Here is a 27,643-nt window from a genome sequence, read left to right on the forward strand (position 1 = left end):
CCAAAAATTGATGGCAGCTGCAGGGTGAAATTATTATTAGATACACATAGGAGGCGCTATTTTTTCTTCAATCATTTTAATATATTGCTTTTGCTAAATGTAACATCTTCTATATTTGCTATCTGTGCTTCATCTGAAATGCATAGGTTTAATTTAAAAGAATATTCTGGTCAAAAGGTGAAATCCTATATTCATTCCCACATTAAATTTCAAATATTTCTAGCCTAAGTCTGTTACTCTGAATGATCTCAAAGTTTGTAAACTTACTTTTAATAGGTCCTCACAACATTTAATACTTGGGATTTTATGACATGTATTACCTGTTCCCTGTGCAGAGGTGGCTCTAGGTTTAGTGAGGCCTTAGGCAAAATTTGGACATGAGGCCCCACTGAAGCCCTTTGCAGGGGTTAAGGAAGAATCCTGAGGCAGAGCGTCTTATTACTGCTGCTGCTTGTGTGGGTGGGATTTGTACTATGCATGCCAATCAAATGGAATGAATAGGAGAGGAGGGTCATAAAAGGATTGGGGACAGTACACGTCCCAACCCACACACAAGCAGCAGCAGTAACAAGATGCCTCGAGGTTCTTCCTTAGCCCCTGAAAAAAATTGGGATGGGACTGGGAACCATGGGTTAGTGGAAAAGGAGAGGAGGGGGAGTGGATAGGAGATGAGGGATGGGTAGAGCAGAACTGGAGTGAAACTGGGGGATCCTGCTTTTGTTTAGGGTTAAACAAAGGAGGAGGTGGGGGAGAAGGCAAATAGATGGGTATGGAGGGGGATGGGGATTATTTTTGGCTGGTGAGGAATAGCTGTAATATAATTCAAGCAAAATGGGCTGGCTGGCAGGGAGGGGGGGGGGAGAGGGGAGAAAGAAAGAAAGAAGATGGAGAAAGAAAGAAAAGTAATAGAGAGAGAGAGAGAAAGAGATGGAGAGAGAGAAAGAAACAAAGGGATAGAGAAAGAGAAAAGAAACAAAGGGATGGAGAGCGAGAAAGATACAAAGAGGATGGAGAGAGAGAAACAAACAAAGGGATGGAGAGAGAGAAACAAACAAAGGGATGGAGAGAGAAAGAAAGAAAGTAATAGAGAGAGAGAAAGAAAGAAAGAGATGGAGAGAAAGAAACAAAGGAGATGGAGAGAGAGAAAGAGATGAGAGAGAGAAAAGAAACAAAGGGTAGAGAGAGAGAAAGAAACAAAGGGATGGAGAGAGAGAAAGAAACAAAGGGATGGAGAGAGAGAAACAAACAAAGGGATGGAGAAGAGAGAAACAAACAAAGGGATGGTGAGAGAGAGAAAGAAACAAAGGGATGGAGAGAGAGAGAGAGAAAGAGATGGAGAAAGAAAGAAATAGAGAGAGAGAGAAAGAAACAAAGGGATGGAGAGAGAGAAAGAAACAAAGGGATAGAGAGAGAGAGAGAAAGAAACAAAGGGATAGAGAGAGAGAAAGAAACAAAGGGATGGAGAGAGAGAGAGAAAGAAACAAAGGGATAAAGAGAGAGAAAGAAACAAAGGGATGGAGAGAGAGAAACAAACAAAGGGATGGAGAGAGAGAAACAAACAAAGGGATGGAGAGAGAGAAACAAACAAAGGGATGGAGAGAGAAACAAACAAAGGGATGGAGAGAAAGAAAGAGATGGAGAGAGAAAGAAAGAGATGGAGGGAGAACAAGTTTTACCCTCTTGCTGCCTGGAGAGAGTGTTATCAAACAATTCTGTTTGAACAAAGTGATAAATATGACCTCATCATCCCTCTTCACCTCGTTCAATCAGAAAATCAATGTGGTTCCTATACAGGACAGCCACTTGGCACAGCACCCAGAAGACCACAACCATCGTCGTCTTTGCTCTGGCTGCTACAGTGATTTACAGCTTCTACTGAGGCCAGTCGAGTATCACATATGCATACTTAAATTGAGCCAAGCTGGCCCAATGTAAATATGCAAAAGATATTATTCCTGTAGTTCAGCTTTAGCAAACCAAGAGTCTGGATTCACATTCTTGCATTGCCCAGTCCATACTGATGCACTTTAAGATCATTAGAAGTCAGTGGGATCGGTGCAGTAATGTGTCCTCTCCTGCCACTCACAAGTATGGCATGCTGAGAAGAAAGAATAGCTCCTAATTACAATTTATTTATTTATTTATTTTTTACAGTTGCATGATTGGCAAGACATGGAAGCAGAATAAACCATGTCTTTATTTATTTATTTATTTATTTTTTTAAAGAGTTGCTTTTTTTTTGTTTAAATTGGCATTATGCTTCCAGTTTAGATGCAGATAGTGCTTAGAATTGCAACTCTTTACTAAGCAGACATTAATCAAAGTAAAAGTTAAGCTATGCAACAGGCATTATAAGCAGCCTGCTTGTGGGTCTGGGCACGTTTCCCAACGTAAGAATTCTTTGAGCTTGTGATTGCATTGTTGGAGGCTGTAAAGTGTATGCATATGCCCCATACCTTAAAGTGCCAGGTTTTTGCTAGATCTCCAGCGATGGTTTAGGGTGGCAGACAGCATTGGCAAGGTAAGTTCAGACATTTAGTGCACAATGCAAAATTTCATAACCTGGTAAACAAAGAAAATAAAATCTTCCTACATAAGTTCTACTTGTTTATCTGCAGTCTTATCTTTTCCTAATCCCTTCAACGTGCTGAATTAAGATACAATTCTGCTGCATCTGTCAGTAGCACAGAGGAGGGGGCAGGGATCTGCAGTTAGAGAGTGTGTGATTGGAGGAAAGTGACACACCCCTTTCACACACAGCACAGGAACGATGGACCAATGCAGAGCTGTGTCGTGAATAGACAAGCTGTGTGCTGAGATCTCCTCCCCATCACCATTTTATTTTTTGGTGTTGGGACAATTTTTCAAAAGTGACTCATGCTGATAATAGGGGAAAGAAGCACCAGAGAGAAATGACACTCAGATCATTGGAGAGAGGCAAGTAAACACTAAAGATATATGTGCTTTGTTTAGATTTCATGAATGTTAATTTAGCGGTTTTCAACCGCTTTAATTCCCATAGTGGAAATACCCATAACTTAGAAAAAAATAAAAAACAAAGTTTGTTCTCCTGTAAGTCCTCATGAAGAGGACCCTCATAATCCTCTTGTGTTTTAATGTTACTGTCTATATTTACTTTATAAAGCACTGTACAGGCAGTATATAAAGCCTGTATAATTACAATAGTGCAGTACAGCAAGATGTATTTAAAATAAAAAAAAAATTTTTTTGATTGCAGGATTGCAACCCAACCAAATGTTTATTCTAGGGTTTATAACACTGACTTTCTCAAACTGCTCCAAAACCTGACAGACAAGCAGCTGTCCTTTAGGTCCAGGGCATTTATAAGAGTCTTAGGCTGGCCACAGATGAGTGTTTTTTCTTTTGTTTTTTGTTTTTTATCAACCAGCAGGTTGAAAAAAAAAAAAGCTGAACCAATTTCCCCCATGCACACATTTGAGGTGGATGGGGGAATCCTCCCCACTAAATCATCTGATTCTGTCAGTGGGGAGACTCCCCAGCCATCAGAATGCACAGATCAGTCTATAGCCTGCAGCGCTAATCAAGTGGCTTTTTTCCAACAGGGTGGTTGAAGTGAAGTCAGTCGGTAGATCGACTTCTGTTCAACCTCAGTGGCCATACATGGATTGAAATTCAAGATTTGATCCATGTATGTTTAGCTTTAGTTTTTTTGGTAAAGATGGGTAGGCCTCCGTATACACTCCTGGGAGCAACCAAGGATCAGCGGGTATTGCATAACAGTCGAACTGTGGCTGGCATGTTGGTATATCTAATCATCTTTAAGTACTGTTATAAATATATTCCTTTCCAAATATTCTATGCTTGGTGTTCATGCTTGTAAAATAGATTTAATCTCTCCTGATCTATTGATTACGCATGTTTCCCCTAACACTAGGGTAAGATATTATTTTAAAGAGTAAATGATTAATGACTGTTAATTATTTTCCTAGTTCACTTTGTAGATTCCTGCACTGAAAAGTTGAAATACATTCATGCACAGCTGAATCTTGAGTCCCTTCGACCAGGAAAATCACAGAAGAAAAAGGTGCTCATTCTATCTACTACACAAATAATCAATTCTGAAAAATGTAATTGCATATAAAGGCAAAAAAAATATGTTTAACTATACCTATGAGACATTGGCTATGTCGTGCATACAGATATGTCTTGTGCTATCTAATATTAATCATATAATTGTGGTGGGCAGAGGGCTGGCATCACTGGTGACAACATCATTCAGTCTTACCTGTTTTCAACAAATCTTCACTGACCCAATTTCTAATTGGCCAATGATGGGATAACAGCAGGGTTAGTCTAACCTTAGATGTATACATGTCTCTTGTTTATCTCACAAAATAAATCTAATACCTTCTTCCATCCAAGATAAAAAGTACAGATGAAGGAATCTGCCCTGGCAGCCATTGTATTCAGACAGCTGGCACCTATGGCTGTCTGAATTGTTGTCTGCATCTGATTGTTGGCCATGCAGTAACTGCAAATATTTTTCCACCCAGCCCTTTCATTTCAGTTGACACTTTTGGTACTGACAGAGCCACCTAGAAGTCAAGTCACATTTATCATTAAAGGATACCTCTCATGAGGGAAATGTGGCAGCTGCTATTGCTGACCATTCCTCAAAATGTTATTGCCTGGATGTCATGCTGGAACTTTAATTATTAACATATGACTAGTATGACGATAAGGAATTTACCTTTCTCTTTCGCTCATTGACGGACACAGCTCTCCATTATTCAGGCCCCCTACAGGAGTAGGAAACTAGGCACAGAAAAAACTTGGCTACGGCTATGGGCAGTCCTAGGTGGTATACATCCCCCTCTCTGCTATAGGCCTTCAGTTATTTTTTCGGCCTAGTCAGAAGTAAGGACTTAGTTTCCTGCCGGGATCTCTGGTGCTGGAAATGTTTTACTTTTAAATGGCTTTTTTTTCTCCTGTGTTTTTTTTTTTTTTTCCTGCGATATCTACAATCATATCTGGATATCTAGATCCAGTGGTCAACTCAGTCTGGCCAGCGAGCTTGCGCAAACCAAAGCTCTGCACTATGTTGGCCACGTCATAGCCCTACTGGATTGGGGCTGGCCTGAGAGTAAAACTCCTCGCGAGGTCACATACGACCGGGTCTCAGCCTGATTCGCAGCGTTCCTCCTGGCCGACAGCCTCCCCATTTCGATAGGGAGGAAGTTCTGTCTGGAGCGTTGCCTGTCTGGTTCCTGATATGGTGAGTAGCAATCCCCCCCTCTCACCCTGGAGGGTTTGGGGTGGACGCGGGCCCCTCTATGGGACGGTCGGACCAGTAGGTTCTTCTAAGACCCCCCTCTTGGTTGTTGGTGGTCCCTGTGGCTCATCTGGTGCTCCCCAGCACCGCACCCCCTCCCCCTTTATCTGGGGTAGTGTGGTGGGTTGGGATAGTGACAGGGGCTGGTGTACTGCACTGTACCGGTGCGGGGGCTGCGTGCCGCTGGCGGCTGGACCTTTCTGGCTGGGTGGGGGGACTGGCTGCTACTGGGGTCCTGTGCCTGGTTCCCCCTCTCCTTGCTGGTTAATGCCAGGGGTGCCTCGTGGAGCCACATGCGGCGGCCATTTTGTTGTAATATATGTGTTTCAATGGCCGACAGCCATGTTTGTGTAGTCAGGCGGCCATTTTTCGTTGGTCCAGCGAGCTATAGAGTGGCGGCCATGACAGGGGAGCCTCTGGGTGGCAATTTCGGCTGTGGGAGCTCCTCCCTTTTCCCTTGTGTTGACTCCTGGGTTTTTCCGTCCCCTTGGATGTTGCACGTGTAGCAGTGCTATTCCTGGTGCAGACCGGTGCTACTCTGGTGGGGTGGTGAGTCTGGTGGGGTCCCTCCCTCTCTCTGCTGCAGATTGCGGGGTGTTCTGTTGGTGCTCCCTGGCACGGCACCCCACCCCCTCCTAACCCCGGCAGCCATGACAGGGGAGCCTCTGGGCAGCTATTTTTGCTGTGGGAGCTCCTCTTTTTCCCCTTGTGCTGACTCCTGGGTTTTTCATTCCCCTTGGAGGCCGTACGTGGAGCAGTGCTATCCCTGGTGCAGACCGGTGCTACTCTGGTGGGCTGGTGCTACCCCCATGCAGTGGGGGGTGTCCCATAGTGGTGTTAGACACTTTTTGTGGGGGTCCCCTTCTTTTCTTATAGAGTCTCGGGAGCATATTTCCCCACTTGATTCCCTTTCAGAGGCTGCAGGTCCCTCAGGGTCCCAGCCCTCCTTTAATGCACTGGTGGCGGTCCTGGAGTCCTTTGTTTACCGAGTGGAGGGGTGGCCTTTTGCTAGCAAAAAGCGCACCCCGTCTTCCCCTGCCTCATCTCTCTCATCAGATCCTGAATCTGACTTGGCCCCCGCGGACGTGACCCACCCTGCGGGGTCTGCTGCCACGCTCTCTGATTTATCAGATAGTGAGGATGATTCCTCCACCCCTGTAGCTGCTTACGAGAAGATTGCATCTGTGCAGTAAACTTAAAAAATGGAGGATGCCGCAGAGGTGCCAGTCCCCTTTGGCACCCACAAGCCATCTCGCACGGCAAAAGTGTTTCCTTATCCCTCCTATTTTGACAAATTTATCTCTAAAGAGTAGGAGCTTCTGAAATGTCCCTTTGTGGTTCCTAAACACTTTGCGGTGAGGTAACCCTTTGAGGAGACCTCAAGGCTCTGAACTGCTTTGTGCGGGCACAGCAGTTCAGAATCGAGTCCATTCGCACGGTGGTGGCATCGCTTTATGAGGGGGACTTTCTTGCTTCTATCGACATCAAGGATGCTTTCCTGCACATTCCAATATTTGCCCCACACCAGCGCTTCTTTCATTTTGCTGTGGGAGAGGAGCTCCTCGGGCCTTCACAAAAGTGTTGGCCCCCCGATTTTGACGTTACTATGTCAGCGGGGGATTGCAGTACTGGGCTACCTGGATGACCTCCTCCTGCAAGTGGAGTCCTCTGCTGCCCTGTTGGATGACGTAAAGATCACTATACAGACCCTGGAAGTGTTTGGTTGGCTTCTAAATTACCAGAAGTCTGCTCTGCTTCCATCCAGGAAATTGGATTATCTGGGTCTGACTTGGATTCCGCTGTAGTCAGTGTGTTTCTTCCTCTGGACAAACTCCAGAAGTTGCATGCTGCAATTTATCTACTGCTATACAGCAGGTGGTTCTCCCTCTCAGCTTTCATGCGGGTGCTGGGCCTGGTGGTATCTACCTTTTTTGAGGCGGTTCTGTTTGCACAGTTCCATACGTGGTCCCTTCAAAGGGAGAGCCTGGTGAAATGGACAAGTGACCGAGGTCTCTGGACAATCAAATTGGGCTGGGCTGGGCTGGGAAACCAGGGGGTCCTTGGTCTGGTGGTTTTGTTCTCCCGCAGGGCAAATCTTTTCTCCCCATGTATTGGACAGTGGTCACCATGGTTGTCAGGCTGTCCTAGAGGGGAGGTGTCCTGGGACTAAACTCCACTCAGGGTTGTTGGACGCTGGAAGAGTCCAGACTACTGATCAATGTCTTGGAACTTCGGACAAACAGGTGTGCCTGGATCACCGGACAGATTGTCTCCGGGGACTCCAGGTACAGATCCAGTCTGACAATGCCACGGCGGTGGCCTATGTCTCCTACCAGGGCGGAAACAAAGAGTGTGTTGGCAGCCCTGGAAGTGGGCAAAATGCTTTGTTCCTGCCCTCTCCGCTGTACACATCCCAGGAGTGGAAAGCTGGCTGACTGACTATCTCAGTCGGCAGGCGTTTGACCAAGGGGAGTGGTCCCTTCGCCCGGACATGTTTCATCAGTTATGTCTTCGGTGGGGCACAGAAAGGTAACGAGGTTTGTGTCATGGTCAGGGGATCCTCTGGTGGACGCCACAGATGCTCTGGTGGCCCTGTGGGGCCAGTTTTGTCTGATTTACGCCTTTCCTCCTCTCAAGGTTCTGCCCTGGCTTTTGCGCAGGCCAAAGTGGTTCTGGTCATTCTAGTGGCCCAGGACTGGCCTTGCCTATCTTGGTACGCCAACCTAGTGCGATTAGTCACCGATGTCCCTTGGAGAATGCCTCCCAGGGAGGATCTGCTGTCCCAAGGACCAATCTTCCATCCTGCTTTACGGTCACCGGCTTTGACGGCCTGGCTGTTGAAAGCCAGGTGCTGAAGAATAGAGATTTGCCTGGGTTGATAATTCCGACACTGCTGAAGGCTCGGAAGTCTATCTCTAGGAAGATCTACCATCGTACATGGAAAGCATACATTGCGTGGTGTGAGTCAGTTGGTGTTCACCCTCATTCTTTTTCGTTGGCTCAGTTTTTGACCTTCCTTCAACGAGGTATTGAGCAGAAATTGGCCTTAAGTACCATCAAGGGCCAGGTGTTGGCCTTGGCAGTCTTCTTTCAGTGACCCCTGGCCAATGCACTCTCTGGTGTGTACCTTTATTCAAGGGGTTTGACATCTGACTCCACCAGTGCGGTATCCTCTACTGCTGTGGGATGGGAACTTGGTGCTCTTAGTTCTCCAGGAGCCTCCCTTTAAAAATATTCGGGAGATTCCCCTGCTTACGCTGTCCCAGAAGATGGCCTTTTTGGTAGCTATCACCTCTGCTCGCAGGGTGTCTGAGCTGGCAGCATTATCTTGTCGTACCTCCTACTTGGTAGTCAACAAAGTTAAGATGGTTCCTTCGCCCATGTCTATCGTAGTCTCTGATTTCCATTTGAATGAAGACATGGTGTTGCCTTCCCTGTGTCCAAGGCCAAAACATCCTAAGGAATTTGCTTTGCATGCCCTATATGTGGGTGTATTTGGCAGCCACTATTTTTTTTGGAGGTCAGACTCACTGTTTGTGATCATGGACGAGCCAAGAAAAGGGCTGTCCACTTCTGCAACCATTTCCAGATGGATTGGGCAAACAGTGGCTTAGGCCTGTTTTATCAAGGGTCAGGTTCCTTCCCTGTAACAGCGCACTCTACTCAAGCGCTTAGTGTGTATTGGGCCTTCTGTTATCAGGCATCAGTGGCACAGGTTAGCAAGGCGGCCACTTGGTCGTCGGTGCACACTTTTACGAAATTTTACAAAGTGGATGTGTTGGCATCTAGTGTCCTGTAGGGAGCAATATAACCCTGTGGTTCTGAATAATGGAGAGCTGTGTCCGTCAATGAACTCAGAGAAATGGTTCAAAAATCCAATTTTTCTCAAATTTTCATTTGCTGTATGCTATTTTGTATCAGCATCTCCAAAGTATTAAAGCTGGTCAATCCAAACAGTTAGCTATGTATGGGAGGCAACATCCTCTTCTAGTGGGTGCAACAGCAACTAGCATTAAGGAGAAGCCTTGTATTTTTTCAGTTAATACATGGTTTCCCCTGATTTTTGGAGATAGGGATGTAATCCACATGCCTTCCCACTTCTACCAGATAAAGGAAGTTTTGTGTTGATTGAAAAAATACAAAATGTCTGAATAACAGGTGCGGGAACAAGCGACGCACTTTAGTACACAGAGGAGGGGAACTTGTTGGAGCACCTAACAGAAGAGGATGCAGCTTTGTGTATGTAGAAGACTACAGCAGTCAATTACGGACTCACCAGCAGCCACAGAGAGGTGGCAACTGCATAGATTGTTTACCTTAAACACTTACTTTGGGCCAGCTTAGCTAATCATATTCCTGAAGTTCTTATTCTTTCTTGTTCATTTTGAGGGTAGGGGTGTGTACTGTGAAGTGCTGCAGGAAATTACAAAAACCACAGATTAAACTGAGTAAACAGTCTTTTTTTTTTTTTTGCTGAATAACATTGGTTCGTCATTGTTGCCCAGAATTGCTCTATAGAACACTTTTGTTTTAGGACCCCCAACTGTTGACTTTGCATAATTTTGGGAAAATGAATGGCATGTTTGTTAACTTTAGGGCCCCAGAAGTAATTCAGGTACGTTATTCAGAGTGGCTATCCACAGGTTACCCATCTTTGAATAATAGAGTGTGCGCATGTTGATGTGTTACAACTGTGTATGCAAATTCTGGTTTAAAAGATCTCTAATATGTCATTCCTTTTATCTATTCATACATCTAACATTCTCCTTTCAAGTCATTTTCAGCAATGTGATTCTCAGGAAGTGGTTAGAATTTTAGAGTATAAAAAAGCCATTCTTTAGAAAGTACATGATGACTACTTGTTTGTATTACAAGAAACTGCATTCTCAAACATAGCCCCTGGCTCATCTCCTGGGATTATAGTTTTCAGTCCAGTATTGATCTTTAGCTGTGTATAATACTTTTATTTTATTTTGTTTTAAAAGTTGCTGATAAGACAGCTAGGAACTTTCTTTATCTAAAAAGGTCCAAGACTAAATAAAGATGGCCAGAGACCATAAAAACTATAGACAATCAGCTCAACATATTATTTATTACAGGTATAAAACGCTGTTAATGTACGCAGTGCTTTTAATATATAATATACTTTAACATCAGTCCCTGCCCTCAAGCCGCTTACAATCTAAAGTCGCTAACTCACATTCATACACACAAATACTAGGGTCAATTAACCTACCAGCATGTCTTTTGGAGTGTGGGAGAAAACCCACGCAAGCACAGGGAGAGCATGTAAACTGCAGGTAGTGTTGTGTTTGGGATTCAAACCGATGGCCCCTTGTGCTGCCAGGCGGAAGTGCGAACCACATAGCCACTGTGCTAGATTTGACTCTTGTGTCTTGGTCCCTTGGTTTTTCTTTTTTTTCTTTTTTAATGCAGATCGATGAATCAGATCCTACATTTTCAGTATGAAACATTTGGCTATTGTGACACAGAAGACAGTAGAGGAAAATTCTCACATCCACCGTGAGACTTTAGTTTTCAGGTCCAAATTTATAGACAATTAGATTCCACATTGACAGTATCAAACATATGGCGAGTGTGAGACTATAGTCTCATCATCAACAGTAAGATTTTAGTGTTCAGGTAAAAGTGTATGTACAGCACGTGAAATCCAGGGCTTAGGTTGGGTTCTCACATTTTTTTATATCCACCATCCCATCAACCAGTTAGTGTTGCGCCTAGATGATCAAACAATGCAAATACAAAATACATAAAACAATATAAGAATACAGTATAGAATGAATAGCAATTGGTAGCTTCAGATCTGACATCAGATATCCTCCCATAAAGGAGTGCCCATAGAAACAGAGCAAATCCATAAATAAGTGTCCACATAATAGTCCATGCAAACACTCAGAGTCTAAAGAAAGTCTAAGAAAAATTCCAAGAAAAAGGCAAAGAAAAAGTCTTGCGGACACTCCTGTGTCACTCATCAGACAATGAAAAAAAACACCCACTGTCAATACCCATCAGAAGACAGCTCACCATAATAATTGACCCCCTATGCATGGAAGGTCTACCATCGCTTTATGCTCCACTGTACAACGCCAATCTTAATCCATTCGGTCCACAAATGACACTCTCAGGATAGAGTCCCCAGCAACCTAAAAGAAACTCACAATAGTGAAGTACTGAAAAACAGCAATATTAAATAATAAAAGATTAAAGTGGTTCTATGCAGCAGCCCCCCCACCCCAATACTTACCTGAGCCCCCTCTCTATCCAGCGATGTGCACCACTGCCTCAGCCGTCCAGGACTGAGACACAGTAGTGGCACCATTGTCTCCCGCTGTTATCAATCAAAGTCAGGTAGCCAATCAGGACTGATAGTGGCCATTTTCCCTTAGTCTGGCTGGTCTCTAGTTGGTGGCCATGATTGCATAGCCGGATGATGTAACAGGGGCCATTTTCCCTTCGTCTAGGAGATGCTGGAAACAACTGAAGCCTCGTGGGGATGCCGAAGCTCCTCCTCTTTCTCTTCCTCCTTAGTTTCCTCTTCCTGTGCCCAGGACATATGAACAGGGATAGCGTCCATGATGATGCTGGGTTCGAATTCTCGGCTGTCCTCAAGTTTGTAAGATGAGTCTTTGGGGGTCCCTGGTATGTCCCTCTCTGCTGATAGGTACCCTGAGCCTTGAGGGGATCCTTTAGTGGTGCCAAAAGATCATTTTTGTACTGCAAGGTCTTCCTTTCCTTATGGAGCCTCAGGGTCACATCTTCCCCTCATGGAGGTGGCAGGTCTCTCGGAAACCCAAGCTTCCCATGGTTGCACTGACGGGGGTCCTGCAGTCCTTAGTGTGGAGGATGTGGCTGTGTCGTTTGGTACGCGCAAGTCACATCGTACTCCTAACGTGTTTCCTATTGTGCCTTATTTTGACAGGTTTTCCTGTAAGGAATGGGAAGAACCAAAATTACCCTTTGTGGTCCCCAAATGTTTTGCTGTACGTTACCCTTTTGAGGAGTTACTTTTAAAAAAGTGGGCTAGTCCACAAGTGGTAGACCCTCCTGTTTCCAGGTTGAATAAAGCAACCATGATCCCAGTAGAGGAATTCCCGTCCTTTAGGGACCCGGCTGACAAGAAAGCGGAGGCTGTGGCACGCAGCATATTTACTATGGCTGGTTCAACATTGCGGCCAGTCTTTGCCTCGGCCCTGGTGTCTCAAACCCTAACTGAATGGGCCAAGCTTTTGCTTGGCCCATTCAGTTAGGGTTTGAGACACCAGGCTACCTACCTTAAAAGGCTACCTTCTGGGACAGCGTAAGCAGGGGAATCTCCTGAAGGTTCTCAAAAAGAGGCTTCTGGAGGACTGCGAATACCACATTGAGGTCCCAGGCAGTAAAGGAAACCGCACTGGAGGAGCCAAGTGCCGAACTCCCTGAAGAAAAGTATGCACCTGGGAGTGTGTGGCCAAGGGCCGTTGAAAGAAGACCACCAAGGCCGACACCTGGGCCTTGATAGTACTCGAGGCCAGTTTCTGCTCACCCCCTGTTGATGGTAGGTCAAGATCCGAGCCAGCAAAAAAGCGAGGATGAACCCCAACAGACTCACAGCACACGATGTACGTCTTCCACGTACGATGGTAGATCTTCCTAGAAGTAGATTTCCTAGCTTTTACCAGCGTTGAAATCACCGACTCAGACAAACCTCTGTCCTTCAGCACCTGGCATTCAACAGTCAAGCCATCAAAGCCAGCGACTGTAAAGCAGGATGGAAGAGTGGCACTTGGGACAGCAGATCCTCCCTGAGAGGAAGCTTCCAAGGAAGGTTGACGACCAGCTGCACCAGATCGGTGTACCAAGCCTGGCGAGGCCAGCCCAGGGCAACTAAGATGATCGGAATCCCTTCTGCCTCAATTCTGCTTAGAAGTCTTGGCAGTAGCTTGAGAGGAGGGAAAGTGTAAATCAAATGATACTGACCCCACAGGGCCACCAGCGCGTCTATGGCTTCCGCCAAGGGATCCCGTGACCGAGCCACAAACCTCTGCACCGTTCTGAGCCGAGATGCCAACAGATCCACCTCGGGGATGCCCCACCGGAGACATGACTGATGAAAAACCTCCGGATGAAAGGACCACTCCCCTTGGTCCAATGCCTGCCAACTGAGGTAATCCGCCTGCCAGTTTTCTACCCCGGGAACAAGTACGGCGGAGATGACTGGAACGAAATGTTCTGCCCACCTTGGAATGCCATCTACCTGCAGAGCCACCAGGACACTTCTCGGTGATTGTCATAAGCCACGGCCATGGCATTGTCCGATTTAATATGCACTGGACATCCCTGAAGACGATCCGCCTAATGTTCCAGGCACAGTCTGATCGCTCGGAGTTCCAGGACATTGATCGGTACTCTGATGTCTTCGTGTCCAGACCCCTTGAGCAGAATTTTTGCAGAGGATGCCTCCCCACCTAGACAGGCTGGCATCCGTGGTGACCACTGTCCAATACAAGGGGAGGGAGGATTTGCCCAGCGGAAGCGCTACCATATCAGAAGCCACCATATCAGGGACTCTTTCATTCCCCAGCTCAGCCAGATCTGACTGTCCAAAGACTGCGGATTTTTTCCCATTTGCCCAGAATCTCCCTTTGCAAGGATCTCATATGGAACAGTGCAAATGGAACCGCCTCAAAGGTAGCCACCATGAGGCCCAGCACCTACATTCAAGTCCGGAGAGATGACCATTTGCTGGACAGCAGGAGATGAATCACAGCCTGCAATTTCTGGAGTTTTTCCAGAGGAAAGAGCACTCTGGCTAAGGCCGAGTCCAGCATCAGACCCAGATATTCCAGGTATGTGGACGGAACCAGAGCAGACTTCTTAAAAGAAAAGAAAATTCTAAATCCAGCCGAACTCTGAGTTCATATGGTGATCGCCAGGTTTTCCACCAGAGCAGTATGAGACTCCGCTCGCAGAAGGAGGTCATCCAAGTAGCCCAGTACCGCCATCCCCTATTGGCGTAACAATGCTAGCACCGGGGGTAACACTTTTGTGAAGACCCGAGGAGCAGAAGTGAGATCAAAGGGTAACGCCATGAACTGATAATACTCCTCTCCCATGGCAAAGCGCAGGAAGCACTGGTGATCGACACATGTTGGAAAATGAAGGTAAGCGTCCTTGATGTCGTGCGAATAGACTCCATTCTGAACTTCTGCACCCGTGCAAATCAGTTCAGCTCCTTGAGGTCTAGAATTGGACGCACCTTGTCTTCCTTCCTGGGAACTGTAAACCGGTTTGAGTAAAACCCCTAAAAACGTTCTGATGTCGGAAATGGAACAATCACCCCTTGAGGTAAACGGGTCTTGCACCTCCCAAAAAAGATCCTGTAAGCGCTCCCGGTACAGGCGCATGTTGGAAGAAAATAACCTTTCCCGAGGGTAAAAACGAAACTCGATCTTGTAGTCGGACCGTATGACTTCATGGACTCACTTGTCTTGTATCAGGGAAGTCCACAGGTCCGGAAACCAGCGAAGACGTCCCCTCACCCCTGATACGGGTGAGGGCGCACCTTCATGCTTAGGGAGCCTTGTCCGCGGGTCTAGATAAGCCCGCTCTTGACTTGCCAGACCCAAGTTCGCTTGGATCCACCAGAGGAGCACCTGAAAGACTTTGATTCCTTGTCAGTCGCCCCCTAATAAAACAAAAAAAAATTCTTATGTGCCGAGAAGGATGGCCCACGTCTACGACGAGAGTCCTTGCCCTTAGTAGCCTGCGGAAGAAAGGTACTCTTCCCCCCACGAGACCCTTAATGATGTCATCCAGGGTAACTCCAAACAGGCGATTTCCTTGAAAAAAGATCAGTCAAGGCCTTTTTTTAGAAGTCTGGTCCACAGACCAGCATTTGAGCCAACAAATACGCCGAAGGACCACTGCTGAAACAGACCCTAGCAAATAGGGGAGACACATCCAAAGAGACATCACAGATAAACAGCAGCCCCTTAACCAACTGATCCTCCAGCTCAGCAAAGGTAGAGTGGAGATGTTCCTCCTCCAGGTCACGGCGTAAAAGCTTAGTCCACTTGGTCAGAGTTTGCGACACCAGTGCAATGGTAAATATTGGCCTCCATGCCGAACCAGCCACAGTGTACATATTGCGGGCCACAGCCTCCACCTTCCTGTCAGCCGGGTCCTTAAAGGCTGGGGACTCTTCAACCGAAATCATGGTGTCTTTGTTCAATCTGGAGACCGGAGGGTCAAACACTGGTGGAACGGTCCACTTTTTAAGAAGGTACTCCTCATAGGGGTACCACATAGCTAATTGCTTAAGGACTTCAAGGGGATATTTTGGTCGTTGCCACTCTTTAGCGACAATTCTGTCAAAATGGGAGGGGAAAGGAAACCCCGTTGCCGCTCTGGATGGCTTATGAGGGCCAAAGGGAGCCTGCTCCTCCGTCGCAGCTTTAGCTGCATCCTCCATGTTTAAGGTCTTAAGCACAGATCAGTGCATTCAACAGCGCCTTTTTGTGCACAGCTACACGAGTGGAGGAATCATCCTCACTATCTGAGAACTTAGGGGGTGTGGCTGTGGACCCAGTAGAGTGACCCACGTCCACGGCGGCAGAATCAGATTCAGGATCTGAGGAGACAGATGAGGTAGGGGAAGGCAGGGGGGCGCTTTTTGCTAGCCTGTCGCCCAAAAACCACCTCCACCCCGGACACAAAGGACTTCAAGAATGCTGTCAGTGCATCAATGGATGATTGGGACCCGGAGGGCCCCGCAGCCTCTGAGAGGGGATCAGGTGGGGTAATGTGCTCCAAGGACTCCTTGAGTCAATATGGGGACCCCACAAAAAAGGTGTAAAAAAACACTGCTAAGGGACACCCCCACTGCTTCGGCAGCACCACTCGGATGCCACTAACAGAGCACCCAATCGATCCTCAGCAGAGAGGGAGAGGACCCCACCAGACTCCCCACCCAGCAGAAACTAGGCACCGCAGCCACCAGGAGAATCTGCACTGCACATGCAGCGATCAGGAAATGAAAAGATTCAGGAGTGGGCACCATGGGGCTCCCACCGCTGAAATCGCCGCCCAGAGGGCTCCACTGTGAAATGCCGCCACTATTTTCAATGGCAAACCACCGCAAAATGCCTGCCAGACTACACAAACATAGCCGTTGTGCATTGAGCACACAGGCTACAAGAAAATGGCGGCATCACAAGGCTCCCAGGGACCCAGGAGGGATCCCTAGGCCTCAGAATATTGCACAGGCAGGAAGGGGGGTCCTGGCAGGAGCCCCAACAAAGTACAGCGCCCCCACAGCCAGCCGCCATTGGCCCACCCCCAGCCCCCATCGCCAGCACAGCACCCTTCCCCCACCCCCAGGCAGTGGACCAGGCAGCCGCAAAATCCTCAGCGTCAGTGAAGGAGGAGGGGGGGCGAGGTGGCCCACAGGGACCACCTGAGGGGGGGTTCCTAACGGGGAAGAGGGGAACCCAGGGCACCGACCGTCGCATGGAGGGGCCCACATCTACTCCAAACCCTCCAGGGGGAGAGGGGGACGGTTACTTCCCATACCAGGAACCAGGCGGGCACCGCTCCAGACAGAACCTACTCTCCATCAAAATGGGGGGCTGTCGGCCAGGAGGAATGCTGTGACTCAGGCTAAGACTCTTATCTGACCTAAGTCTTATGCAACCTCATGGGGTGTTTAACTGGCAGGCCAGCCCTCGTCTGTCGGGGCTATGTCTCGGCCAACCTAGCTGAGGTCTGGGCGTGCTCGCTGGTCATTATGGGGTGACCACTGAATCTAGATTATTTAGCCCGTCGCCATTTCCGGCAGTTGATTGTAGATCTCGCAGGAGAAAAAAAAATCTATCTAAAATGAAAAAAATGGCAGGACCAGAGATCCCAGCAAGGAACTCGGTCCTTATTGCTGACTAGGCAGAAAAAAACTGAGTAGCTGTAGCAGAGAGAGGAAGCATACCCCCTGGGACTGCCAATGGGGGTAGCCAGACTTTTTTTCTGCCTAGTGTCAGACTACTGTAGGGGGCAATATAACCCAATGGTTAGGAAGATCGGGAGCTGTGCCCGTCAATGAACGAAAGAGAAATATGCATCGCTCTTGGGGTATATAGTTGTGTTGGGGGAAAATATCTATGTGTATGGACGAAAGCGGAATTCCACCAACTGAAGCTACTGGGTGTCCATCTTTTATAATTCCATTATGACTCGGCATTGCTCTCCCCTGCCTTCAGCTTGTATTTTTGCTGTTAATTGAAGTATGCTCATTGGTGTTCCTTTTAAGTATTTTGAACATCTCTTTTGTTCATGATGCCCTTGGAGGAAAATACATTGGTTTTTTCAAAATTGTTAAGTTAATAAGCTCTTTGATGGCTCCCAAAGAAGTGGATTATGTCTATGAAATGCCTCTGACCACAAGGAATCAACTGTTTCTGATACAATGCTTTGCTTTATCACATTGATGTTTTAATATTTGTCTTAATTTATATACTCTTTATTTTGTGGATAAACATGGAAAGTCCCTTTTTTATGATTATTGATATCAAATAAATTGTGTTTTTAGATACATGTGCTTCAAATGTCCGATTCCAGTGCATTTTTCCTTTGTTTAATAGTATATAGGGATGTTGCACTATCCTTTTTATTTTTTCATTGCCGCTACCATATGTTAGAATAGGTTAGGTTGGATAACTAATCAATGATTTTGCTTGTTTGCTGCACTTGTCAATTTCTTTAATGTTTACTGACCCAAAATTACTTTCTTTCAGGAGGAAAATTATTTGAAGCAGTTGAGGGTTACAATGCATCTTCTAAGAAACTGTCTGTATAAAAATGAAGAATGCAAAGTAAGCGATATTAGAATCATCTTCACTTTGTTTATACATTTCATCACTTCAACAGCAATTACAGTGTACATCAACTTGCCTTTCTCCACCTTCTACTAACTACCTAACTGTTTAATGTGTGCAAAACTGGAAAAAGACAAAAGCCAAATCCCAAGCAGACACGTCAAAACAAAGTTCAAATTGCTGCAGAATGTATACTAGAACATACTAGTATACATTTTTCAGCATTTTGTATGCGTGCAAAAATTAGTTTTAGCCATTTTTCACATTTGCCCTTGCTACTGACTCCTCATAAAAGGGATCACTAGCACTAGACCATGAACAGCATTTAAAGCGGTTATAACGTTTTTTTTTTTTACCTAAAATAACAGACTTGTTCTAATTACCTGCTCTGTGTACTGGTATTGCACCAGGCTGCCTTGAGCCGCCTCTTCTGGCGTCCCCCCCTGTCGATCTCTGCTCCTCCCCTTCTTTGTCTGTCACCATAGCAAGCCATTTGCTATGGGGGCAGACATGCGGGCTCGCTCCTGAGCTGTGCTGGGCTGTGTGTTCCCTAGACACACACAGCACAGCTTGGTTTTGCCCTTTACTCTCTACTTACAGGATTTGGTTAACAGCAGCAGGATCAATGGCTCTCGCTACTGCCTCTCTGCCCTGTGAATGTAGAGAGAGAGGAGAAAGCTTCTACAGAGAGGCACAGCGCAGGATCATGAGAGGACTATTTAGGGGGATGAGGGGACGATACTGCTACTGGGACATTTTACTTTATTGCAGGGAATGCATTAAGGTAAAAAATGTCTTAGCTTTAGAGCCACTTTAATAAGCTTAAACAGATGCATGATGGAAATAAGGTGATAACTTGTATTATAAATATCTAAGTGTACCTTTTGTTCTTTTACCCAGTTGTTATCTGAAACTTTTAGGATGTCAGTTACCCCCTGGGCAAATAGTGTGCAGGGATAACTTTGGTATTAGAATAGCTGGACAATTTTCTGAAAGCTGCTATGCTTGTAATACCAATCTGCTAAATGACAAATATGGTAGATCTAATCAGTTTTTTATACATTCATATGTAGCACCTGCCGAACCTTGGAGAGCTTGCAGGCTGTGTAGCTTAAGCAGGTCAGACCAAACTTTTCCTTGACCAATTACCAGCTGCAGTTCTATTCAGTGCAGACGGGTGCTCATCCTTTGAATGTTGTCTGTCTGTCACAGGGCTTGCCTAATACAGCCTCCAGATGAGCCTTCTAAGGGACATTCATTTAGGAAATGCAAGCCACAGACATTAATATTATAAATCCTCATTCCTGCTGTTGCTATCCAGATATCCTAGGTTCCTGGAGGGGCAAAAGGCACCTCCTTATTTACATCTTTAATAGTTTTTCATAGGCTTACCCATGAAATATGTTCTTGAGTTGTTGATGCTTTTACTTATAGTTAATGGAAACCACTGATATTTCTTATTTCAGTTTCCAAGTGAAACTGATAGTAAGGCTCCATCTGCAGACCTAAGAGAAAGTAAGGCTAACCAAAAATGGCTCAGTTTTCTCTTTCAGTCTTCAGACTGAACAAAGTAAAAATCGATTTCCCTCATCCACGCTTCCTATTGTATTCAAAAGCTGCGGCACCTCTGGCTGCCTGAATAAAATGGCGCTGTCAAATCATAACTGCATCTGCTAGGATGCAGTCACTGGCTGATCATTTTGGTGCTTGCAGGGCCACCTATGGCTTAAATTTTGGACAACTCTGCAGGAATCAACCAAACTTCAAGCCATCCATGGCCAGCTTTAAACTGAATTGTTAAAATGCAGACATCGTAGGAAGAATCTTCCTTCATAACCTTTTCAGTTCACTTTTCTTTTTAATCTCCTGGAATGGGAAACCAGATAGCTCCATGTTCACTTGTAAATATACTTTTATTAGGAAATGGACCTGATGTCATTGATTTGGTACACACTGCTCCTTTCTTGAGTAGGCATTTATCTCTTTTCATATGGATTATTGCTTTTATGTTTCACATTTATGTTTGTTCTGCTTTAGAATGAAAAACGTGACTTTGAAAGCTGTTTTTCATTAGTGCTGAATTTCAGTCTGCATTGAACTTAAACAGGAGAACACAGCTGATAGATGTTAATTTGTTGTGTTTGTCCTATTTCCAAATGGGCACCATATAGTGTTCTGTGTGCACGCTGGCAACAGTAAGAAAAGCAGAAAAGATTAACAGTTTTCTACTGACTCAGTGCCATCTGGTTCACACTATTGACAGTTTTTCTCTTAAATCTTTTTGTTGATGTACATTATCAGTTATCTAGCAGATTGTTGTGAACAAAACACTTTTCCCTTAATCATAATGAAAATCATTGCTTTAGGGTGTAGAAGAAAGGTAAAAGCTATGATATGGCTCAAACAATTCATGCAATGCTCTAGGCAATAAAATGGACAGTAGAGGTATATATAAAGCTGGCAATAGACTGAACAAAACTAGGCTGGTTCATCAAGGGACTGGCTGAATTTCTTTCAGCGCGTGGTTGTTCCTTCTTGGCTAAAGAAAATTGTTTGATTTTTTCAGTCAGTGGCTACAGCCAATGATCAACGTCAACAGCATGTAACAGCACTCCAGCTGTTTTGCAGGCCATACATGGAGCAAATTTCTTTCCTGCAACCGCAGGTTGCAGGAAAGAAATTTGCTAGATTTCCCCATCAACACAGACAGTGTTGACAAGGGAATTCCTCCCACTGAGCCATTGTAGGACAGTGATTATTGCTAGTTGCTATATCAGTGGCTAGTGATAATCGCATACAAAATCCGTCAGGTCGGTTGTTTCTAAGTTGATCTGTCAACTTGGTACATTCAGCCTGCCAGTACATGGTTCGAATCCCAGCCGGTTCCTGCTGAACCAGCCGAGATTTAAACAGCCTGTGAGAGGCCTTAGGATTCTAAGTCGGGGGGGAGGTTAACATGTTTAAAAATATGTAGCAAACATAACTGCTGTAACCAGTAGCAACAGTGGTTTGGCTGGACTTAACTGCCCAAAATATCCAAAAGTGATATTTTGGTTGCAAGTGAAGCATCATGGTCCAAGGCAGCATATGGCTTTAAAATTTCCTAGTGTAGGTTCACACTGAGTTGAACTTGCACAATTTCAAACCAGCATTTGCAGTCCAACTTTTGGGGGCAATTTCACAGACATTTGTGTGGGTTCCTGCACAGATGTCTATGGAAATCGTCCCCCAAAGTCGCCAAAAATAGTGCAGAAACTACTTTTGGGAATCGGGGCAGCAACGCAAAGTCGGCGTTGCACCGATTCAGACGGTGCCATTTCCGGCAATTTGCTCCGATTTGACATTTCAAATCGCATTTTAAATCAGACCAATATGTACCTGGGCTTAAGCCCCCAACAGGGAGCTCCCTCTGCCTGCCTTTGTTCCTGCCCAGCTGGGATTGTTGTTCGCACCCATCTTTATACATTACAGCACCTCCTGTTCTATTCTCCATAATAAGAAAAAATATATAATGAAACATTCACCAAAAGAGTTGGAATGTCTTGGAATGGCCACAAAAGGTATGCAGACTAAGGAAGGGTGGAAATCTCACCCATAGAATATATTTGAGATATAGAAAATTGTCAGGTTGTTTACTTGTCCAGCATCTCCCAAAAATCCTCAGTATTGCCTTTGTAAACTGACCCTTTAAGGTTGGGGTGCTAGCACAATCAGTTGACGAAAGAAACTCTTTTGTGGCAATTCTAAAATCTCCTGTAGGAATGTAGTGCCTTTCTATAGCATTGACTCTTGAAGACGAAGTGTTGGAGCACCAACTTATGGATTTCTCACCTGGAGGCTGGCTATTATTATTTTTGATGCAAAGTTTTTTTGTGTTTGTGACCTGAGACAAGTATGAAGAAGTCCTGACTTCACTAGTTTCATGCTTTATGAGGGATTCAAAGTACCGAGGCCATGGAACTAGCATTTTGAGAAAGAATCAAAGTAATCTGCAGTAACACCCTCTGTAGATGACCACACAACTCACACAACACTTAGATCAGGCATCTAGATCTGTTTTAGAAAATTATTTCCATACCATTTTTCTTTTCTATTTAAAAAAGGATTATAATTTCTTAATTTACTGTACCGGAAGATGCTATGTAAAATACTTTGTCAAATGCTGTAGTTAATGCAGTTAATGGATTACTAGTAGCGCCAATAGTATGTGAAATAATTTTCAGTTATCTAGTCCCCTTTAATTACATTTTGTGGACAGCTTTTTAGCATGCATTTTTATGTTATATCTACTTGATTGCCATTTTTCCTCTATAAATTCTTCATAGTTCTCTTTGGAATAGCGGAGCTGATTGCTGTGAATCTCTAGTTCATAGTAGTTCTCTTCATTAGAGAAAACCCCTCAGGCAGGCTAGTATTGTTTTATGTCTACAAATCTTGAGTGGGTAGAATGTACCATAAATTTTGTTTTTATTGAATGTTTCCTTTGGAAGGCAGCCGCTCTGGATTGTCAGCTTGCTCCGGTGCTGCATTCTCTATGGCCATGGCTTTTGATGGATGACGCGTTGATGCACGGTGCTTTGCAATTACTTTGTGTCTACACAGCAAACTTTCCCGCAGGTAAAGAAAAAGATGAACAAATTCTTTGTACTCCTATATCTATCACACCTAAATGTCATTTTATAACTGTAAGTGAAAAGCTGAGGTGTTAAGATGCAGCATTTATTTATTGTGCTTTATCCGTAAGTGTTTTTCATTGCACAGGTGATTTACTTTGTACAGATCACCCATACAGTCTTAATTTTATTATCTCTCTTCCTCCTGGCAGCCACACCCACCAAATCATTCTGAATCCAGAGAAATTTATGTTGAAGCGTAGCAAACCAGTACAGCCTTGAGACATTTTATACCTTAGCACTCATGCGTAGAAAATGCTTCTTCAGAAATAATTCCAGTGGGGTTGATGCAATCTTTTCATGGTGTTTTTGTGTTTCTACCTGCTGAGCACATGTGCAGGGATTAAAATTCATAGCTCTGATGTAAAATTAGATAAATGTAGGAGAAAATTTAAAGTATTTAGGCCTGGTTCACATGGACTTCAGCTTGTACAAGTACAGTGTGTACAGCAAGCTTTTTTAAGCATTTCCAAAGCTTTCATCAATCACTGAGCAAATTTGTTAGACTTTAAGGCACATGTGACCCTCGCACATCTCCTGCAGCTCCTCCCTCAGCTCCTCTCCGGTAGAAGCACACGGTAAGGGGGGCAATGTGATGTAAGGGAGGGTGGAGGACTCTTTACTTCCTGTGGTGGGGGGGGGGGGCGCTTGACATTTGATGTAAGGTGGGGTGCTCTGGACATCTGCTTTTAGATATTATGAGAATACTAAAATTCTATGCCAGTTGAAAAGGAGGGTCGCACACCACTGGTATCATCCACAAGAAACTTTATTGGAGACTTCAGACAGAACACAATGGCAGAACACCATGTTCTCTCTGAGCAGTCTCCAGGAAAGTTTCTTGTGGATGATACCAGTGGTGTGTGACTCTCCTTTTCAGACTTGCAGTAGATACATTTGTATAGTCTTACAGATACAACCGGCCCTTTGAGGGCAACAATAATGCTGATGCGGCCCGCAATGAAATTGAATTTGACAACCCTGCTTTAAACCATTATTTAACTCCAGTTAGGGAGATTAAGTATAGGTCCTAATTGCAGTTCTATTTGTCAATGACAAACTGCTAGCAGGCTTCCGTATGCTTCAGCCTTCGATCAATATGTGGTTCTATAAACTTCAGTGCAATTATGTACTATCTTGTAACTGAAATGCGTTTAGACTGCAGCTAGCAATACATGTGTTCTCACATATGCATCAAAATACACTGTTCAAAAAAATTAAAGGAACACTTTAAAAACACATTAGATCTCAATGGGGAAAATGTCAAGCTGGATGTCTATACTGATATGGGCTGGGTAATGTGTTAGGAATGAAAGGATGCCACATCATTTGATGGAAGTGAAAAGGATCAACCTGCAGAGGGATAATTTTAAAGACACCCCGAAAATCAAAATGAAAAAATTATGCAGCAGGCTAGTCCATTTTGCTGAAATTTCATTGCAGCAACTCAAAATGGTACTTAGTAGTTTGTATGGCCCCCACATGCTTCATGCTTGTATGCAAGCCTGACAACATCAGGGCATGCTCCTAAGGAGATGACGGATGGTATCCTGGGGTATTTCCTTCTAGATCTGGACCAGGGCACCACTGTTCTGAACAGACTGAGGTGCAACCTGGTGGCGTTGGATGGTCCGAAACATATTGTCCTAGAGATGTTCTATTGGATTGGTATCAGTTCCTTCATCTTCCAGGAACTGGCTGCATACTCTAGCCACATGAGGCCGGGCATTTTCGTGCACCAGGACCCACTGCACCAGCGTAGGGTCTGACAATGGGTCCAAGGATTTCATCCAATACCTAATGGCAGTCAGGGTGCCATTGTCTAACCTGTAGAGGTCTGTGCGTCCCTCCATTGATATGGCTCCTCAGACCATCACTGACCCACCACCAAACTGGTCATGCTGAACGGTGTTACAGGCAGCATAACATTCTCTATGGCTTCTCCAGACCCTTTCACGTCTGTCACGTGCTCAGAGTGAACCTGCGCTCATCTGTGAAAAGCCAGTAGGGGACCTGCCAATTCTGCTGTTTAATCGCAAATGCCAATCAAGCTCCACAGTGCCGGCCAATGAGCATAGGGCCTACTAGAAGACGTTGGGCCCTCAGGCCACCCTCATGAAGTCTGCTTATGATTGTTTGGTCAAAGACATTCACACCAGAGGCCTGCTGGAGGTCACTGACCAAAGCAGCTGAAACTGATTAACAACCCCCGCTGCTACATAGCTGACCAGATCAATATCTCAGGAGTTTAATTGATGATGCTATACTCTGATTAAAAAGTGCTCCTTTAATTTTTTTTTTTTTGAGCTGTGTATATTGTTATCCCAGTGCAGTGCTGTCTTATGATATGTGATTAAACATGCCCAAAACATACCATGCGTGACAAAACCAACATCAAAATAACAAATTCCAACCGTAAAATATTCACTTATATAACATGTATAATGTCCCTTATAAATGAATGTCATTATTCAATCAGTAAGTGCTGTATAGTCCTCCTATGTAGTATGTGTGGCTCAGGGAATTAGTGCTGATATATTAATGTGCCAAAGATGTTATTCATATCCTAATTAATTCATGCACATTGATTGATTGGTGTGCAATCCATATTTCTCTTTAATTCATTGATGGACACAGCTCCAGAATCTTCTTGACCATTAGGTTATGTTGCCCCCTACAGGAGTAGGACGCTAGGCAGGAAAAAGCTTTACCACACCTATGGGGCAGTCCCAGGGGGTATACTTCCATTTCCTGATATAGGAATTCAGGTTTTTTTGCCTAGTCAGGAGTAAGGACCTAGTTCCTCGCTGGAATCTCTGGTCCTAGCATTTTTTTTTTTTAAACTGATTTTTTTACCCCCTTATTATTTTCTGTTCCTGTGAGAACTACAATCAACTGCTGGACTGGATATTGGTGATCCTTCCGGTCTTCCCAGTCCCGGCCAGCGAGAGCGTGCAGACCTCAGCTCCACGCTAGGTCGGCCACGACATAGCCCCACTGGACGGGGGCTCGCCTGCGAGGTAAACTTCTCGCGAGGGCACATACGACCTGGTCCAGGTCTGAGTCGCAGCCTGGCCGGCAGCACCCCCCTTCCAATGGAGAGGTGGTCTGCCTGGAGCAGTGCCCACCCGGTTCCATGGTATGGTAAGTAGTGTCCTACCTTCCCTGGTGTCCTGTCGGGGTGGATGTGGGCTCCTCCCTGGGATGATTGGACCCCCGCGTTCCCCTTCTTCCCACACAGCGCCCCCCTATATTTCTGGTTCCCCTGTTGACCACCCCCCATCTACCCCCCCTAGCTCCCCCACATCCGCCCCGCCAAGGGGGGCCATACCTGTCCAGGATCGCCTCTGGGGTGTCGAGCGGGCAATGGGGGCTGGGGGGGAAGTTGTCCCGGCTGGGGCTCCTGCCAGAGCCCCCTTTTTACTGTAATGATGTCTTTGGTGTTCCCTGTGGGTCCGAAAAGCTGGCATTTTTGTGGCTGGCTGTATATACTGCGGCCATGTTTGTGTAGTCTGGCAGCCATTTTCTTGATGGTTTTCCATTGAATAAAGCAGCGGCCATGTTTTTGGAGCATTGTGGGGGGTGACTGTGGCTGACTCCTGGACTTCCTCTTTCTCTCTGATCGCCGCATGGTGTACAGCATCCAGCGCTCTGCTCTGTGCTGACCCAGGGGTGGTGAGTTATTGTGGGTGCCCTGAGGGTCTCCCTTTCTCTGCTATAGCAGCGATTAAGCTGTGCTATGACCTGTAGTGCCGCTAGCATGGTGGCGGGGGGGGGGAATCACTTAGCAGTGTTTTTTTCTACTTTTGCCTGGGTGGCCCCTGGTTAACATGGAGTCCCTGGATCAAATTTCACCCCCTGATCCCATCTCTGAGGCGGCGGGCCCTTCTGTAACTCAGTTCACCCTGTCTGCAATGGCGGCGGCTCTGGAGTCCTTAGTGTCCAAGGTTGATTTGGTCCTGTAAAAAGGAACAGCAAAAAGCGTCCACCGCCTTTACCTGCCTCCTCTGTCTCCTCATTTTCCGAGTCTGATCTGGCTGCCGCGGACGTGAGTCACCCTGCTGGGTCTGCGTCAATGCACCCTGAGTGCTCTGATAGTGAGGATGATTCCTCTTTCACTACAGCCACCCATAAAAAAGTGCTGGTGGATGCACTGATTGTATCAGTGCCGGAAACTTTAAAAATGGAGGACGGGAGGACGCAGCTGAGTCAGAGGCATCGTCACCTTCGGTACCCGAAAATCCTTTTCCCGCCTGTTTTGACAAAATTGTCACAAATCATTGGGCCTAAATGCAATGTGGTGGTTCCTAAGCGTTTCCCTAGAAGGTACTCCTTTAAAGAGTCCCTGTTAAAAAAGCGGACAGGCCCACCTATGGGGGATTCTTAGGTTTCCAGGCTGAACAGATCCACTCTAATTCCGGTGTAGGATTCTCTAGCTTTAAAGGACCCTTTTAAAAGGAAAGCGGAGACCTTGGTCCGGCACATGTTTACTATGGCCGGTTCGGTCCTCAGGCTTCAATCGGACAATGCCAAAAAGTGTCCTAGCGGCTAGGGAAGTAGCCGGCATTCTAAGGAAGGTGGACGTTTCGTTCCAGCTCTCTCTGGTGTACATATTCCAGGGGTAGGAAATTGGCACTCAGGTTACCTCAGTCGACAGGCCTTGGACCAGGGAGAATGGTCACTTCATCCGGAGGTGTTTCATCAGCTGTGTCTCCGGTGGGGAACTCTCGAGATGGACCTGTTGACTTCTCGCCTCAACATGAAGGTTCATAGATTCGTGCCAAGGTCTT

At 45.6% G+C, this 27,643-nt stretch overlaps 1 protein-coding gene across 1 annotated transcript in view; it reads left to right on the forward strand.

Annotated features, from left to right (window-relative positions):
• RTTN (rotatin) overlaps positions 1–27,643 on the forward strand; it is a 423,025-nt gene that overhangs the window by 373,319 nt on the left and 22,063 nt on the right. The window contains exons 43-45 of the mRNA XM_082257758.1: positions 3,972–4,066; positions 18,100–18,177; positions 22,671–22,797. Of these exons, the coding sequence (XP_082113884.1) occupies positions 3,972–4,066; positions 18,100–18,177; positions 22,671–22,797 (300 nt within the window). The remainder of the gene's footprint in view (positions 1–3,971; positions 4,067–18,099; positions 18,178–22,670; positions 22,798–27,643) is intronic.

This window comes from Pelophylax lessonae (genome assembly GCF_965119305.1).
Source record: "Pelophylax lessonae genome assembly, chromosome: 5".
Classification (NCBI taxonomy): domain Eukaryota; kingdom Metazoa; phylum Chordata; class Amphibia; order Anura; family Ranidae; genus Pelophylax; species Pelophylax lessonae.